Source organism: Ambystoma mexicanum, chromosome 7q (genome assembly GCF_040938575.1).
Source record: "Ambystoma mexicanum isolate Mex_15411 chromosome 7q, UKY_AmexF1_1, whole genome shotgun sequence".
In the NCBI taxonomy this organism is placed as follows: domain Eukaryota; kingdom Metazoa; phylum Chordata; class Amphibia; order Caudata; family Ambystomatidae; genus Ambystoma; species Ambystoma mexicanum.
This window is the reverse complement of record NC_090941.1, coordinates 118,698,886-118,716,987: the sequence shown is the minus strand read 5'-3', so window position 1 is coordinate 118,716,987 and position 18,102 is coordinate 118,698,886. Positions and strand designations below refer to the sequence as shown.

General features: G+C 49.0%; 1 protein-coding gene across 1 annotated transcript in view; it reads right to left on the bottom strand.

Annotated features, from left to right (window-relative positions):
* The window catches only part of WWC3 (WWC family member 3), a gene marked incomplete at its 5' end in the record, with an annotated part of 1,141,234 nt that overhangs the window by 36,679 nt on the left and 1,086,453 nt on the right, over positions 1 to 18,102 (bottom strand). The window contains one exon of the mRNA XM_069639076.1: positions 6,510 to 6,743. Coding sequence (XP_069495177.1) covers positions 6,510 to 6,743 — 234 coding nt within the window. The remainder of the gene's footprint in view (positions 1 to 6,509; positions 6,744 to 18,102) is intronic.

Below are 18,102 nucleotides of genomic sequence, written 5' to 3'. Positions count from 1 at the left end.
GAGTCTGGCTCATTAGTACAATTGCTTGTTTCTCCACAGCAGATCGAGTGGGCTATTCTGTGTTGGTCCTTGATTTCTGCTCTGAAGGGCAGCATTCAGCTTCTGGTCTAGTCCTAGCATATTTTCTAATTGTGCATGAGACAGTCCATCAACATAGATCTAGGGAACAATACATTTTATATTAAGATGTTGTCAATCCTAAGGTGTGTATGGGGCGCAGGTTTTCTATTTTGGAAAGAAATTCAATCCTCAGATGATATGCCCTATTTTGACTTTTAAATTCCTTTCATATAACAAGCTTTGAATGCGCAACTCACTAGTCACCCACCGTTTTTTTTTTTATTAAGGAACTTGTGAATGGCAGTTAAACCAGGTAATCCCAAGGGCGCCTTAAAACCAAAACCCTTGCATTCTTGGACAAACAAACCAGCTTTCAAAGTGTAAGGCATTAAACACACTAGGAACCCTTTATTTTTCAAAGGCAAATGCACGTTTACTGTTAAAGTGTTCAATTATTGGATTAGTAAAATACCATTTAACATTGATGGCTATAAGGACATGAATATTTGTAATTTCAGGAAAAATACTGCAGCTTTTGGATAATACTTGACTCATCCCCGAAGACAGTGAAAGTATTTGCTGATCCATGTCACTAAAAGTTACTGAAATGCAAACTTGAGGAAGCTGTAGGAGTATGGGCTCTGAATTTCAACACTTAGAATCAGCAGTTTAGCATTCACATTTTAGCAAGGGTCTGAACTTCAACTAGGGCCCACGGTGTGAAACTCATAACTGGACTCAAGAGTGTGAGTCTCAGGCAGAATAAAATAGATGCCAACGCACAGAGCACATGCTTGAAATTGCATTTTGATCCATTATGCTATTACAATGAACTGAGTGGCACTAAATATAATACTACTATAATCGAACATCCTAATTAACCCAACCCAAGTTTACATGTAACTGAATACCATAATAACATTTAGTGCAAATTAGTCCATGATGAAATAAGCTGAATGCAGACCGACAAAAATGCATGATGCTCTGAAAATGGGAAGAAAAATTGACTTTAAACGTGCAGGCAGGATTTGCGCTGTGTGGTAGCTGAAAAATGTGAAGTTCTGTTCTGCTAAAACATAAATTTGTTCTGGAGCAGGAAGCGCAAAAGAAAAATGAAATTTTTTTCTACAGCAAGCAGTTAGTACAATGAGGAAAGCAAAGCACAGAGAGGCGGATCATGTGATCCTTAGTGGGATGATCTGGTCAAGGGGAGGTGCTTGTGATTGAAAGGGGGAGTCATAGAAAAGGGTTTGGAGGCAGAGGAGAGGGACATTCCTCTTTGGGCACTGACGGACGAAGGAGCAGAGGGCTGGCTGGGCAGACGGAGTTCAGTGCTGGCAAGCTGCCTAAAGCTGAAACTGTCTCCTGGGCTGACGATCCTTAGAAAAGCTGCAGTCTCGAGAATCCTTATCTGGGTGTCCCTGTGCATGGCAGGCAGAAAGGCTGAGGAAGATTTCACCGCCAAGCTGAGTCAGGAAGATCTCCAACAGATCTAGGTAAATATGAGGTTAAGTGAGGTGCTAGTGATGTGCAAGATACTAGGTAGTCCAGATTGAGTAGTCCACGCCATTTTAGGTGCTGTATTAGAGATTCTATTTCCAACGTGCATGTACTACTGTGTTCGTATTTCTCAAAGTTTAGCAGGTTTTTAGAAAGTGTTTTTTTCTTGCTAAGTTTCTCGAAGCCAAGATCAATTAGCAGGGCTTTGCACAGATAAAGCGCTGAAATCTATTGCAAGAAGGAATGTACTTGCACTGTGAAATACAATGTGGGCATAAGTGTCCCTCTGTGTAACTTGTATAATTCTATTTTATGATAAAGAACAAATTTAAAAAGTAATATAGTCTCATTATATTGATTCCGTATTCAGTCCCTTTTATTTGACATACTTGGGGAGATGCAGGCGTGTGGTAAGAAATATCTCAAAGTAAAGTAGCCGTAGTGTGCGGTTTATCTAGAGAGACTGAATGAATGTGCAGTATTTCAATTGCATGCTTTACATTTGTTGAAACACAGCCAAAAGGGACATACCAGCCATCTATCCAGAGTGTATTACGTCCAGTACTTGTTGTTAGAGACCCTGGTACAGATAATTATTAGGCAGTATTCTAAAAACAGTCTTACCACTTTAAAAATACCCCAAGTTTACCAAAAATACCAAATACCACAAAGTAATGGATACAATCCCAAAATATATCTTACAGATTCCTGTTCTCTGTAACATCTTTCACAAGTGCTTTAAGGAGGATTTTATGTTTCCCGGATGCTACTTTCATGATTGAACGTTATGGGGTTGGGGACGTGATCTGAGGAAACAAACTGTATTTGCCACCTCAATGAGAGGAGCCTGGTCGGAGATGGTTAGTCACGAATACTGGCATGTTCCAATGAGTAGCTGGCACATGTGCATGACAAACGGGGATGGAGACAAGAGGGGGTTTCACAAGGCTCCCAGTACTGTGGTATAGAAGAGGGAGTGGGGTGGCCAACACTCATAAAAACTGCCTAATCCACTCTGGGAACGAAATATGGCAATGACAGCAGCCTGCCTGAAAGGAGATGGTAACGAGAGTCTGCCACTTCATGGAGCATGGGAGTTGACCGGCCCACTGGTCCTGAAAGTAGTATGAATAGGCCTGGTCCTAAGGGACCTTCTAGTATATTGGGGAAGGAACATGGCTCAGTAAGATCAGATAGTGCAGCCACATGTGAACTGCTAGTAGTGCCCCCATTTTCCATATGTTCAATGCCTGTGTGTGAAAATAGTAGGTTGCAGGTTCTGAGCTGAGTCTAGCCAGAGTACTGGCAAGCCCCGAAGAGCACACCTTCTGAGTTCTCGGTTTTTGGTGAAGTAAGCCTAAGGATGAACGCTGATACAAATGGAAAACCAACCTATAAGTGAGTCTTAGATTTTGGCTTTACCATTCTCACCTTAGAGAACCTAAGAACAACCTTAGAGGAATCTATAGTATAAGGCACACTGGGACCCTCAGCCTGATATTTCGGGGATATAGCCCCTGAAGGAGGAGCATAGGGCTTGCCACTAGTGGTGTGGTGGCTCCACCACTGAAGGAACACTTAGGTCCTTTGTGGAATGGAAAGCATGGAGGAACACATTGCCAGTCAGGGTACTGTGAGTAGAAAAGGTGCATTTTACTTCCTGTGGACATTTTGGTCTTGACGATCTTCTCTCAGCCCTGTAGATATGCAGAACAAGCCCAAGGGGCTAACATGTAGAGCACAATCCCAAAAAGTGGTCCAGGTGCAGGCATTTCAAGCAGTGTGTGGTTGGTCTGAGCAGGTGTGTTGCTGGGAGCCCAACTAGCAAAGTGTCAACTTAGTAGTATGTATCATAAGTAGATGGCAAAAAACGGACCGAAGATGAAATCGCGCAAAGGTCCACAAGCTGTGCGAAAAAGGTCCACTCCAGCCTACACAGAGTAAATGACTGGCAGGTGAAGCAAACATTTTAAGCCAGGTGAAATCACTGCTGAACATGCATGCTTGGTTGTTGGGTCATATTTTATTAAGTCCAACTGGTGTGGGACTTCACAAGACTTAACTCTTGGTATTAGGCAGACCCAATTCTTAATATAGGCCTGTACTACACAAGTTGGTAGAGCGACTGAGCAGCCAGGCTCATTTTAGGAGGGGTAATGTAAGCTGAAAGTAGCACAAAGAAATCAAACACAACATCAAGTAAATACTTACACACTTAGATATATAGATATATATAGATATATATATATACATACACACACAAGGCAAATTAAGCATTCTTTAAAAAGCAACAACTAATAATAACATTCAGTGGAAGATCAAATTCATTCAAATAAGAACCAATAATGCAGGTGAGTAAATATTTTCTATCCTAAACCTGTCCCAGCACATGGAGTGACGTCAATCAAGGTCAGTATTAACACTTATTTTTGTTCACCATTACAAAATTAGGTTGAGGAGGGAAAATGGTTAGAGTTAAAGTAGAACACACTTTCAACTGGTACAATAGTTAGTTTCTCTTTGAGAGATGTAGGCAGTCTTATCCTAGCAATAATAGTGTTAACAATTAAAACCTGTGAGGGAACAAGCACTGCCAAAAGCAATAGGATTCAGAAGAGGAGCCTTTAGGAACCCAGGACAGCCAAATGCAATGGGACAGTTCCAGTTCTGATGCAGCTTTTCTTAGAAAAATGATATTAAACAGACAGGAGTTCTTTGAAAAAAAAAAAAAATTACAGGAACTCAAGGGGAGCCCACTTGATGGAGCACAAGCTGGAAGGCCTCTACAAGTGGTTTTGGTGCCTTTTTCTTAGCGCCAACTAACAGCTCCAGTTGGAATTTCCTCAGTCCCCTGGTCCTGGACTCTGGTGAAGGGACTCTGGACAAAGAATTCCTGCTTCTGGAGGTCCTCGAAGGAGCCCACAAAGTTTTAGCCGGATTTGATCTCTGCAAGACGATGCACTCGATAATGGTCAGGGATCCTCAGACATTGGTATTCTGCAGCCTAGGAAAGTCACAGCAAGTCAGCGGATGTGCCAAAATGAAGAAGATCTCGAGGCTAGTTGGTCCCACCACCCCAAGGGAGGAAGTCGTCCTACACGGATCTTCCCTGTTGAAACAAAAACAGGGTTAGCACAGCTGCCAGGCTTCACTGATGCTTTTGTGGTCCTCGAAGGTACTGCTGGCATCTCTGCGTGTCCTCTCCATCGGATATGATGTTCCAGTGGTCGACTATGCCTGTAGTCCCAAAGGCTCACATGTTATGTGAAATCCTATTCATTCAGAACCCTACAGCTGTCAATCACATGGGGGTCGTTCTCTAAGACAGCCACCTGCCAAGTTGGAACTGGGTTCAGCCAGGCATGCCCACAAACAAAGGCCAGTGAAGTTTCGGGCTCCTCCCTCACTTCCTGCCTTCCCAGGCACACTGGAGCCTGGGCGGGCTTCAGGGCCAAAGGCAAAAACATACAACTGACTCAAACCTAGTTTAAACAACAAAGTAAACACCCCGAAGGAACTAAAACAAGAAATGGCACAAAAGAAGGCAGGGGCCATTTTGGAAAAATGGTCACCCATGGGTGCTTTACTGCAGCGGAGAAATCCACCTGCGAATACCCTGCACAACAGGTAGCAAAAAGTAACCACTTCCACCAGCCATTCAGGTAAATTAGTAGAACAAAAAGTTACATGACAAGTGGGATAAGGAGTTACTATGTAACACCGCAGCACCGGGCATAGGGTGGTGTGTGCTGGACCCACAAAAAGAAAGATAAGTAAGATAAATGTTCTCACTATTCTTGGGAACTGTAGTTCACAAAAGAACATGTACATAGCTCTCAACTCACACGCTTTTGGCGGGTGTTACCCGCCTTGTAAAGGGCTGACTCACCCGCCAAGCCTCCTGCACGCCCATTCATTTCAATGGGCGTCTCACCCGCCAAAAACAAAATCGGGTGATTCCACCCGCCTTTGCAACAGAAATGGTTGAGAGCTATGCATGTATTTAGAAATTAAGAGATGTCAAAGGGTCTTCTCAGTGGCACTGCACAGAGGGTGCTCTGTGTCACTATGTAAAAAGCAGATGCCTATGGAGTTAACCAGACTCCATTAAACAGTAAAACAATCCTAGTTCGAGAAAAACACATGTGAGTAGCAAAAAGTACCACTCACTCGAGGTTAAAAATCAAAAAGATCCTAGATTCTAGCAAAAGAGCTGAGGGTCTCTAATGTTAAAGGGAATTAGCACAAACACTGAAAATTCTCCCAAACGTAGATCCACTAAAGTATTTTTTCACTTTAGCAAAAAATCCTGGTCTCATAAGTCTGTGTAGATTATTGGATGTAATAATTTTTAGAACTCCATCCCATGTGCGTTTTTAAAAAGGTAGGAATGGAATTTGTGTCTAGATGCATCATGAGTACTTTTATTCATCTCCCCTTGGGGCTTTTGATCTCTGATACTGATATGTTATCCGCCTAAAGGTATGTTGTATATATTTGTTGACACTGATTTTAAATGGGTCTATGTTCTTGGTATGACCTCACTCTTCAGTGGCTCATCACACAGACCCACTGGAACCAAGAATAATACTTTCTTGCAGTAACTTTGCATTTACTGTATGTCCAAAAAAATAGAACAAAATTGACAAAAATGAAAACAAAATTTCACTTCATTTTGAATTTTAGGCTGTTTATATAAAATGGGCCAACCTCCAAGAAGAAAAAAAGCACTTCACAGAGAAAATGTATTGTAGTAGCAACATCTCAAAGAAGTGTTAAGTAAGCAGTATGGCGTCGGAGGTCCGAGTTAGAAGGGATTGTGAAAACTAGAATGCGATGGGCAGGGTGGAAACATTTAATTGGGACAATTTAATTACAAGTTAGGCAGTGGGAGACATTGATTTAACAAGAATACCAGATATGACATATGAAAAATAAGCACCACATACCTGCCGCTCTGCCTCCTTAAGCAGATTACGGAAACGTTCCTCTCGAAGGACCCATTGTGGTAATTCAATGTGCCCCCTGAGTTGCACGTCCTCCAGACGTTGCTTCAGCTCTCTCAGAGCATTTATCTCCTCGTTCAACTGAGTCTGTTTAGTTCTGGATGCCTGGAGATCCAGCTCCAGGTCAAGAGATGTCCGCGTCATCAGTTCTGCTAAGGAAGGTCTACAGCAGGATTGCTAAATTAACAAAGAAATAGAAGTTACAAATCGTGGACACATTTTAAACTATAATACAGACAAGACAAAACTTAACTCAAAATCAGAGGAGTTGAGCTGGGTTTCATGCAAAAAGGAATCTGTAGAATGTGGGCAAGAATGTAAACCAGCCGCGAGATAAGGAACTCGCTGATTGACCCATTGTCACAAAATAATGAATCCATAAGTAATACATCTCCATTCATAGAAAGAAGGTACCCAACTGGACTCCTCACTATCAATGAAAGGCCACCTACAGTGGGATATACTGTACATTATCTGCTCACCCTTACAGTTCTATCTTTTCTCTGTGCATCCTACCATCCACAGCTTTGTGGCAAAGACACAGCTGCATTTATTTCAGGGGGAAAAGGACTTTGAGGACTTTAACGTTGGGATTTTAACCCTGTCATGGGACCATGGCAGGATTAGTGAGCATATGTGATGGGCTAATGTACTACAGAGTACATTAAGGGAATGCTGGTCTTTTTGGACTGGTCTGCTATGTTTGATACTGTGGACCACTCAATCCTGCTGAGGAGGGTAGCTGAAATAAAATAAGCCAATGGGTGACTCTTAGATTTCTGGTCATGGCGATCTCAGACAGTGAGAGTAGGTTGCTCATCAGGGATCCCTGCTTTCACTGGTGCTGGTTGGTTAATGTATAAAGAGAGCCAATGTTTACAACACCAATTTATATAACAGGTGTCCTGGGATCGCTCTGCAATCAATCCATTCCAGATGTGCTTAAGAGGATTCAAATGTGGAAGAATTGCAGCCATTTATAACTCAATGTTGGAAAACAAAGTTTGTTTCAACGGGAAAAGTAGAGAAGCATTGCTCAACATGGGAATAGCTCCACTAGAAAAGTGAACAAATGGAGCCCTACTGAACTGATGGGGGACAGGGGGCAATCATAAGGAGTTTCAACTTCCACTGTGGCATACTCTGGGAATATCTCTGGGAACATCCTCTTGATGCTCGGCCACCATTGTAAGTGCAGTCAACAACACCAGATAAGACAATTTCAATGCTTTGAATAACAAAATTCCCATGAAACATCTATCCAGGTTGCTCAAAATGAATTCTGTGCAGGAAAAAAACAGCTCATGTCTCCAATATGTAAACATTCCTTACAATAAACGAATGGTTCAGAGGACAGGATTTAGTTGTACACAAATGATCTCAGTATATCAGAGGCTGTAAGCATCAATGCATTTTTTACCACCATAATGTAGGTAACCTACTAATACCGTAGTTATAGGTGGCCTGGTCACTCTTTGGACAAAGGTATGAGGCGGGTGTCCTAGAAGACGTCCAAGAGCGCAAAGACAAACAGAATATGGAGATGCAGTGTAGGTGCCTTTGCCCGGCTTACTACGTGTGAGAGAAAAAGTAAAATAGCAGACACAACCCCTTGTCGGGGAAAGAGGCACTGAGACCCGGCTGCAAGAGTTCAAAGGATGGTTTATTTCTCCAGCTAGGAAATAACCCAAAAACTCTCCCAAATCTCATTACATCATACTTGTATTTATATTAGTTAAAGTAACTCTAACAAAAAATGCTAAATGGACCCGATTGACCAGACAGTGTGGTGCTGTAGGTGTGGGTAGCATCTCTTCCTCCTGGTTGGCTGAGTAGCTGACGGACGTCAAACATCTTGTGCTCCATGCTGGTTAGGGTCCGGTCAATGTGGTCACTACCTAAGCTAATATGTTACACACTAAATAACAAATTATTTAAAACATTTTATGCTACTTGTCACATTACTACATAAGTCACACACAATGATTATTGTCAGTAAAATTGGGTCTTTCGTGGCTTTAATTGAAGGCCTCGACCTTATTGTGCATGTAGAAGAATCAGGCTGTGTTTCGCATTTTTTCCTAGGTTTCAAACTCATTAGTGCAAGTAAGGAACAAGTTACTTACCTGTAACTGTTGTTCTCCATCATGGGTCTGGCATGGATTCACATGCTCATGAATATTCCCCGTCGTCAGGCTGGGAATCCTCGGTAAAGAAAAAATCAGTATCAGTTTCGTTTCTGATCTGTCTTTCGTAGTAGTAACTAATCTCTGCGTCATACTGACCACAGCCAATGACTGCCCTCTACCTAAGCCCCGCCTCTGGCAGCCATCTTCAGATTTGGTAGCACGTGAAGTGGCAGTATGACCAAGTGAAGAGCCGCAGAGGGGTAGGCGGGAGGGTTCACATGTGAATCCATGCCAGACCCATGCTGGAGAACAACAGTTACAGGTAAGTAACTTGTTCCTTCTCCAGCATGGGGTCTGGCATGGATTCACATGCTCATGAATATAAGAATAAATAGCAGTACACACATGCACAACCACGGGGGGGTGGCGAAAGGCTCCACATTAAGCAATACAAAAACTCAACATTAAGCATCTCTTACCTCCTCACCAGGCTCACCTTAAGAGAACAGGTTGCGCAGCACTGCTTGGCCGACCCTGGACTCCTCCCTGGAATCCCGATCGACGCAGTAGAATCTCGTGAAGGTGTGCGTCTACCTCCACGTAGCAGCCCTGCAGATGTCCAGCAGGGGCACACCAGATAAGAACGCCGTAGTAGCAGCGATCGCTCTGGTCGAATGGGCTCTCGGACGGCCTGGCAGCGGTCGGTTAGCCAACCGGTGGCAGTGCATGATGCAGCCGGAGAGCCATCTGGAAATAGACTTCGAGAGAGCCTTCCCTTGATTCACAGGTCCAAAGTTCACAAACAGCTGTGATGTCCTCCGAAAACTCTTTGTGCGGTCCACGTAGAACTTCAGCTCTCTAGCCACATCCAGCGAGTGCAATGTCCTCTCGGCCGGCGATGAAGGAGACGGGAAGAAAACAGGTAACACGAGGGGCTCGTTAAAATGGAAGTCCGACGGCACCTTGGGCATAAAGGAGGGGTGCGTCCTAAGCACCACCTTCGAGGCATGGAAAGTCAAGTACGGTGCTTTGCAGGATAGGGCCTGGATCTCTCCCACTCGTCGTGCGGAGGTAATGGCCACCAGGAATGCAGTCTTCCACGACACAAATTTCATCGGTGCGGAGTGCATCGGCTCGAATGGGGGCCCCATGAGCCTGGTCAGCACCACGTTAAGTTCCCACGCCGGGGCCGGGGCCTTCACCGGCGGGAACGACCGGAACAGTCCTTTCATAAACTCTTACCAGTCGATGGGAACACAGGGACGTCCGTCCTGTGGTTCTGGTATATCTGGAGATCGCCGCCAGATTAATCTTAATGGAGGCATGGGCCAGCCCAGCCTTTGCCAGCGATAGCAGGTACGGCAGCACTTGAGGGGCCGTAATCCGTAGGGGGTTGATCTTCTGTGCTCGGCACCAGATAGAGAACCTCTTCCACTTATGACCGTAGCATTTGAGAGTCGAGGACGCCCTGGTCTTTGCAAGAACCTCTCTGCAATCGGCCGGTATATCGAAGCCTCCAAACTCTAGCGCTGCAGGAGCCAAGCCTGCAGGTTCAGCGACGCCGGGTCGTGGTGGAAGATGGCGCCTCCATCTCTGGAGAGAAGGTCCGCGTCCGCCGACAGCTTGATGGGAGGGGACGTTGACAAGTCCAGAAGGTCTGGAAACCAGATCTGCCTCGGCCACGCCGGTGCGACGAGGATCATCCTGCACCGGGACCTCTTGAGCTGGTTGATGAGTCGAAGCAGCAACGGCAACGGAGGGAACGCATACAGGTATAGGCCGTCCCAGGGGAACGAGAACGCATCGCCCATGCTTCTCGGCTGGGGAAACCTGCTGGCGAACCTCTTGCACTTCGAGTTCGTCGCTGTTGCGAACAGGTCAATTTGGGGTTTGCCCCATCGTCGGAAGAGTTGATCCACCTGATCCTGGCGCAGTTCCCACTCGTGACACGCGTGCAGCTCCCTGCTGAGCGAGTCGGCGATGGTGTTTCTTTCTCCTGCCAGGTGGAAGGGAACCAGGAACATCCCCTGGGCGACCGCCCAGTGCCACAGATCCTGTGCCTCCTTCGATAGGGCTGGGGATCTGGTGCCTCCCTGCTTCCGTATGTAAAACATTGTCGTGGTGTTGTCCGTGAAGATCCGCACCACCTTGCCCTTGAGCGATGGGAGGAACGATTTGAGAGCCCAGAACACGGCTCGGAGTTCCAGGACGTTGATGTGCAGGAGCCTCTCCTCCGGGAGCCGGAGACCTCTTGCGTGGAGATCTCTGGTGTGGGCGCCCCAACCTTCCAGGGAGGCGTCCGTCGTCACCGTCTCCTGGTACGCCGGCGTCTGAAAGTCCTTGCCCGCCGTGAGGTGCGCTCGAACGCCCCACCACTGAATCGCCCGCCAGAACACCTCTTTGAGGGGGACCCTGTCTTCGAAGGTGCCCGTCGCCTGCATCCAACGGGCGTCGAGAAATTCTTCCGACGGTGCCGCCAGGCGCCTCACTGTATCGAGCTTCGCTCCCAGAAACAGGGCCACCTGCGACGGCACCAGGTGGGACTTTGGGTAGTTTATGGCGAATCCCAGGTCTGTGAGCAGCTGGACGGTCCTCGCAGTGTGTTCGACGGCGAGTTCCCTCGTCCTTGAGCGGATGAGCCAGTCGTCCAGGTAGGGGTAGACGTGAATCCCCTGCAGGCGCAGCCGCGCCGCCACAGGTGCTAGGCACTTGGTAAAGACCCTGGGGGCCGACTTCAATCCGAACGGCAGTGCTCTGAATTGGTAGTGGCGTCCCTGACAACGAACCTGAGGAACTTTCGGTGACTTTTGAGGATGGGAACGTGGAAGTATGCATCCTCCAGGTCCAACGACGATAGAAAGTCGCCTTCCTCCAGCTGTCCCAGTACGTGCTGGAGGGTGACCATCCTGAACTTTTGTGACCTGATGTATTTGTTCAAACGACGAAGGTCCAGGACTGGGCGCCAGCCGCCCATCTTCTTCCTGACGAGGAAGTACCTTGAGTACACCCCGGAGCCCCAGAGCCTCTTCGGGACAAGCTCGATGGTGCCTTTCCTGAGCATCGCCCGTACTTTCAACAGCAGTTGCGGGACGTGATTTTCCTTCCTGGCCACAGGTGGAAAGTAAGGGCACTTCTTCAGGAATTCGATAGAGTGTCCTCTTGCCAGGGTATCCAGCACCCAACGGTCAGTGGAGATGGACTTCCACACGCTGACGAACTTCGTCAGCCGGCCTCCCACCGGGGTGCTTCGGTGGGGGCCCGAGACCACGGCCGGTTCAGTCCTGCTTGGAGGTGGTGGCCTTGCCGCCCTGGCCAGCTTGCCGACGGCGGCGAGGCGCTCCCTGCTTGCCGCGACCCCTGTAGGCCTCCTGAGACGAGGAGCGTGCCGCCTGGCGGTAGGACGACGAGCCACCGCTGGATCCCTTGGAGGCCCCCTGTCTGCTTCCGGAGCTCCGAAAGGGCCGTCGTTGCTGAAGGGCTCCTAGGGCGCGGGCCGTCTCCGTGTCCATCTTTATGGCTTGGAGGGATTCGTCCACCGCCTTCCCGAACAAGTTGCTGCCGTCGAACGGCATGTCCAACACCCTCGTCTGGACGTCCTGACGGAAGTCGGTCGCCCGGAGCCAACCCCGTCGTCGTAGGCAAACACCGTTGCCCTACTGGTGGAACCCGGTGTCGGCAATATCGGTTGCCACCGTTATGGCATGGTCCGACGCCACCTCACCTTCTTGAAGTATTTCCAGGGCCTCGGACCTGTCGTCCGGTAGGAAGTCCAATATGGGGGCCAGCTTAAACCAGAGCTCCCTGTCGTAGCGGGCCACGATCGCCAGGGCGTTGGCCGCTTTGATCGTCGTCGGCGAAATGACCCGCCGCCCCATGGCGTCCAACTTTTTTCCCTCGCCGTCCGGCGGGGAATTTGACGTCAAGGCTCCTGACCCCGCCGCTTTCTTCTTCGCCACCGCCGAGACGTCCGAGTCTGGCGTTGGCTGGGCCCTGAGGCACAGGGGAGCAGTTTCGGGGACCCGGTACTTCTTCTCGTACCGGTCCCGTTTGGCTGGTGCCGTGGAGGGGTTCTTGAGAACCGACAGGCCCTCCTCCCAGATGTCATCGATTAGAGGCACCGCGATGACAGTCTTCCTCTTGGCCTCCCGGCGCTGATGGAGGAAACCTTCCTTTTTCTGCTCCTCCGGGCAGAGCTGGAACAATTCGGACGCCCTGGCGATCATGGCGTGGAATGAGCCAATCTCGTCGGGCGGCTAGGCCCGCGCGACGGGAGAACCGTTCCATCGTCGTCGCCCTCAGAACCCGTCGTCGAGCCCATTGCACCGTCATCTCCCGACTTGTGGGAGGATGAGGAGGGAACTGTAGGCCTTACGGGGACGAGTGGAGGAGAGGGTTGGGTCCTCCGTCGTTTATTCTGAGGACTTCCCGACGGGCCAGGTTGCGGGTCCTCCGGCCTGGGCCGTGGGAATCTCGTCCTTATCTCAGAGCATAAGGATTGGTTCGCAGACTAAATGGCCACCGAGCTATCCTGAGGCCTAGGTTCTGGCTGTGCCGGAAGGGAAGGCTGCTCTTCCTCGCCATCGTCGTCGTCGTCTTCCTCGGTTATCTCCCGAGGATCTTCCTTACGGGATCAAACCTTCTCGAATTGGACTTCGAGGTTCCTCACGGCCTCGGTCAGTTCCTCCTCCGAGGCTGACTCCGAGCTTGAGGAGGCTACCGTGCCCCCCCCTCGCTTCTTCATTCATGGTGGCCAAGACGATGGGCTGAAAAGAGGATTCCCTCCTTGGCGGCAGGGAAACCCTAGTCCCGGAGGCAGTCTCTGCTGGCAGGGTCTCTGCCGGCTTGGCCAGAGACGACGCGATCGCCTCGATAGAGGCCTTTGCCTGCTGGGTAGGGGCCTTCACCACCTTAGGTGCGTCCCGGGCCTTCTCCTTAGGGGGAGGGGCGATGCCTCGCTCCCCCTCTTCCGAGATCGGGCGGGGCTTCCCCCGAAGCTTACCCGGGGTCTCGGACTTCCTCTTCCCCGAACCGGAGCGCTTACTCGTGGTTGACGGTGCCGGGGAAGGCGCGCCCTGCCTGGCGACCGAAGAGCCCGACCTTTCGGCGCTCCCGGAGCCAGCGGACTCGCAGCACTTGGCCTGGTGTTGGGCCCCCGTCGCCGGGGTGCCCGCACAGGTCTTAGAAGCCCGCTCGGACCCTTTCTTCTTCTTCTCACCCGTTGAGCCCTTCTCCAACCAGCTGGCGAGACGGGATCGACGGTCCCTCATGGTCCGCTCTGACAAGTTCTTGCAGAACTGGCAGTCCTTCTCTACATGAGTCTTGTCCCCATGAAGACAGTAGAGGCATCGCGAACGTTCGTCTTCCTTAAACACATTCTGCAGCCCGCAACCAGGGCAGCTGCGAAACAGCTTGGGTCCGGGTGACGAACTCGCGTCCTGGGCCATCTCGAAGTAGGCCGCGAATCTTCTGGAATCCTCCAAGAAGTTGATTCGACGAAATCTTCACCCTTGAGGGGCGTAGGAAAATCCCGTAACGGGTAGCCGTTAACGGGAGTAGAAACGGTGGAGCTTGAGGCTCGATTGACCGAAAAAATGTGAAAATTCACCTGAAAAAGCGCGAAACACGCAGTAAAAGCTCGAGACCTAAGCAAGAGGACTCCCAACACTTGAACGTGCGGTAAAAATCTGAAGATGGCTGCCAGAGGCGGGGCTTAGGTAGAGGGCAGTCATTGGCTGTGGTCAGTATGACGCAGAGATCAGTGATTGGTTACTACTACGAAAGACAGATCAGAAACAAAACTGATACTGATTTTTTCTTTACCGGGGATTCCCAGCCTGACGACGGGGAATATTCATGAGCATGTGAATCCATGCCAGACCCCATGCTGGAGAAAAGCATATATAGTAGTAAAAATGCTTAAGGTTAGTAAGGAGTGTATTGGGTAGATTTCGCAGCACAGGCGAGGGTCTGGCACTTGAAAGAAATACCTTTGAGGGGGTGCAGGGTCAGGATGGCAATAAATTGTTCTAATGGGGGTGGGTGGCTTGCACGTTTATGAGGACGAATCGAGCAGAAAGTGCTTAGCTCATCCTGGTTCACATGCCAGTTCTCAGACGAACAGTGATCTCAGAGGAAGAAAACTGTAGCATATTGATTGTTGCAACTTTCTCCAGCTACTGCGTGAGAATGGAAGCGCAGAGCTTTCCTTTGCAGGGGGAGTGCAAGGGTGGGGGCCAGCCAGCTGCCTGCGCGCCTTGTGTGTGTCTCTGTCCTTGGCTGCTGCGGTGGAAGGGGAGCTGAGCATTGCTGTACTATCGCAGCGAGGCCTGTTTTACCCAAGATGGAGTCGAAAGGGGGCACAAAAGATGGATGCCCCGTGTCTTGCTCAGTAGTCCCATCTATGTAGCAGTCAACCGTGGTTAACTTTACATAAGGGCAAGGGGCAATCCCATTACCGGAGGCACGTGGTCCAAGCCTTGGTACCGAGGAGCGTATGTGTTAAGACGGATTTCTGAACTCTGTCCTGGTGGCGTAGAAGTTCAGAAGGCCAACCTAATTACTTGGAACAGGGTAACCTCTGGACAAGCCAGACCAATCAAGGTAGCGATCGCGGCGGTCAAGACTAGGTCTAAAGAGGGGTGAGGGTGACTGAAAGCCCGCAATGAGCACACAAAGCAAGGACACTTACAAACTACTCCAAACAGGTGTTATATTAAAAATATATACACATTTATTCCAAGGCCTTTAAAACAATGACCGTAGCGAGAAATCACAATACAACTCTAGTAAACCAACACATACCATACCAATACAATATATATACAAATACAAACAAGTCTCAAGCGTTAGATGCACGAAATGTGTAGTCCACCTAAAAGGGAAGGAAAATGCTTAGACCCAGTCCGCCTTCAGAGGCACCTAACTAAAAGGAAGTCCAAGCCCTACGAAGAGTGGAGCCTTGTGCTCAAAAGTACCTGCACACGCTGGTGCCAACGGGCAAAAGGGGAGTCTCTTCGAGGGAAATCAGGCAGTTCAGTTTAGTGCACAAATGAAGAAGAACAGTGTTCCGCGACTCAAGCGCAGCCTCCACTGTGGGCAGAAGCAGAGCGCGAGTACGGAAGGGCGTGCTGTTTTGGCACAGCGGGGGAAAGTTATGGGCTCCTGCAGGAGGGCGACCAGTTCCTAGCTATGCTACTCACCGGTCCCCGATGCAAGCAGACCCAGGCGTCTCCGCGTCAGTTTTAGGCGCTGGCAGGTTCAGAAGAGCAGGGGACGTCTCGTCGCCGTGTTGAGTCTGCAGCAGCAGAGTTGAGTAAAAGACATCCCAAACGAAGGAACCCGCACAGTTTGTTACCACAGCAGGGTAACGGAGCGGCCGTGTGTATCTGAGCCAAATGTACACTACTCACTTCAGAACTGGGAACGCCAAGTGTACGAATCGTGTGAGAGTGGCAAGGACTCGAAATACTACACAACCTGGCGGCGGTTACAGAGCAAGACTCCTGTGTAGGCTGGTCAGTCGGCTGGATGGCCCAGAGACGCTTCCGAAGGCTTACTAGCAGGAGATGGTGAAGATGCCGAGAATAGCTGTCCCCGCTATTCCAAGGGTCGAAGTACCAGTACAGGCCTTCTGGTTCGATCAAAGGTGAAAAGGGTTTCATAAGGCAACAGCAGTGCAGAGGAGCAGTCCTTCAGCGGGTCACCAGCGATTCCTCGGTTCAGCCTCTTGGTTGCAGGATACTTGGCTCCTGTATTCCTTCGTTCGTGAGAACTCAGGAGATCGACATGGTAGTGGTGTTTCCAGCCCCCTCTTATCCACGGTTCCCTTCGCGCCAAAACGGAGGGGACCCAATGGGAGATCCTCTCAACACTCACACCATACGTGGACCTATCACGGACCACGGTGGTCCCAGGCATTCACATCACCCTAGACTCTCTGGCACCCAGGATGTGTATTGGGACCAGACATCCCAGCCCACATCCTGGAGGCACACACCAGGCATGTAGAATCCCGCGAAAGCATCCGTGTTTCGCGGGAAAGTACATGCCCAAATAAGGAAGGCCCCGGGTCGGCTCGACCTGGGGAAGGTGAAGGGAGCAAGACGGTCAGCGGACAGGACAAAGGAGCCTCGTGGTCTGGCCATTTTGGGAGCCAGGCCACCATTTTGGGCTAAGCGCGAGAAACGCGCTTAAAACGCCAAAAGGAGCTCAAAACACAAGAAACGATCGCTGCCACCATTCCTGTCCGTGAATCACTTGCACCGATCAGTTACAATCCTAAAAGAGTATCTAGGGCCTGTAGAAGGCTAGAGACCCAAAAGAGCAGTAACTTAGCTTACAGTGCCCTCTTGTGTCATGTTGCACGAAAGCTGCAACATGATAAAAGAAACTACGGAAAACAGCGTTTCCCGGTACTGACTGTCTTAAGGGCATGTCAGTTTCCCCGTAAGAATGGAGCGAAAGCCCAGAGGAGTGCGGCAGAAGGCTGCACTTCTCTGGCAAAGTCGAGAACAAGGTGAAAAACAACAGCAAAATGTTTAGGGGTTGCCACATGGAAGGAAAATTACCTACAATTACGAAATCTTTCCTAACAGTATGATGCGAGGGGACCTGAGGACCCCTTGCTCCCATACAGCAGCTCTATCTGTAGAGTGTTGCAAAGAAAACAAACTATCTTACATGTGAAGCCACACGTCTGAATGAAAATCCTGCAAAACCATCACATTTGTGGGAGAATTAGTGTAGGAGTTGGAGAGCCTGGACAGAAAGGGAGTGGCCAGGAGAATGTAGCTGAAGATTCAAGTTGAAGCACCTTAGGTTGGAGGAGAAAAGCTTTGTAGAGATCAAGGTGCTGATGCTGCAAGGGGCTTCTGCGAAGTGGATGCAAGAGGCAGCAGGGTTAGCTGATCAGATCACTGAGCCTGCAAGTGGTAGCAGAACCTGCAAACACTAAAGTTCAGTGAACACACAGAAGAGGAAATGAACAGTGGCATGACTCAGACTACGGAAACAGAGCAGCTGATATGGAGGAGGTCATCCAAAGGTGAGCGAGAGAGAAGAGTTTACAGTGAGGAAAGTGTGGTTGGATGAGTGTATGAGTGGTGAGAGATTCAAGGAGAAAGGCTGACAGGAACAGCACGCAAAAGTACACATGAACATAAGTCTTGAAGAGCCTGGAGGTAAAGCGAGTAGCAACAAAAAGGTGGACAAGCAAAGGATAAAGCTGTATCTTGGATCCAAGAAGGGTCAAGACGGAAGTAACAACCAAGTCTCTGAATTTAAACTACGAAAATTCATTAGTTTCACCACCCTAGTTTTAGATGCAATATTTTATTATTGATGTTCAGATGAATTTTCAGAATTAACACTGTGGACAGATTCAGAAAGGCCACCCAAGTATGGGAAAC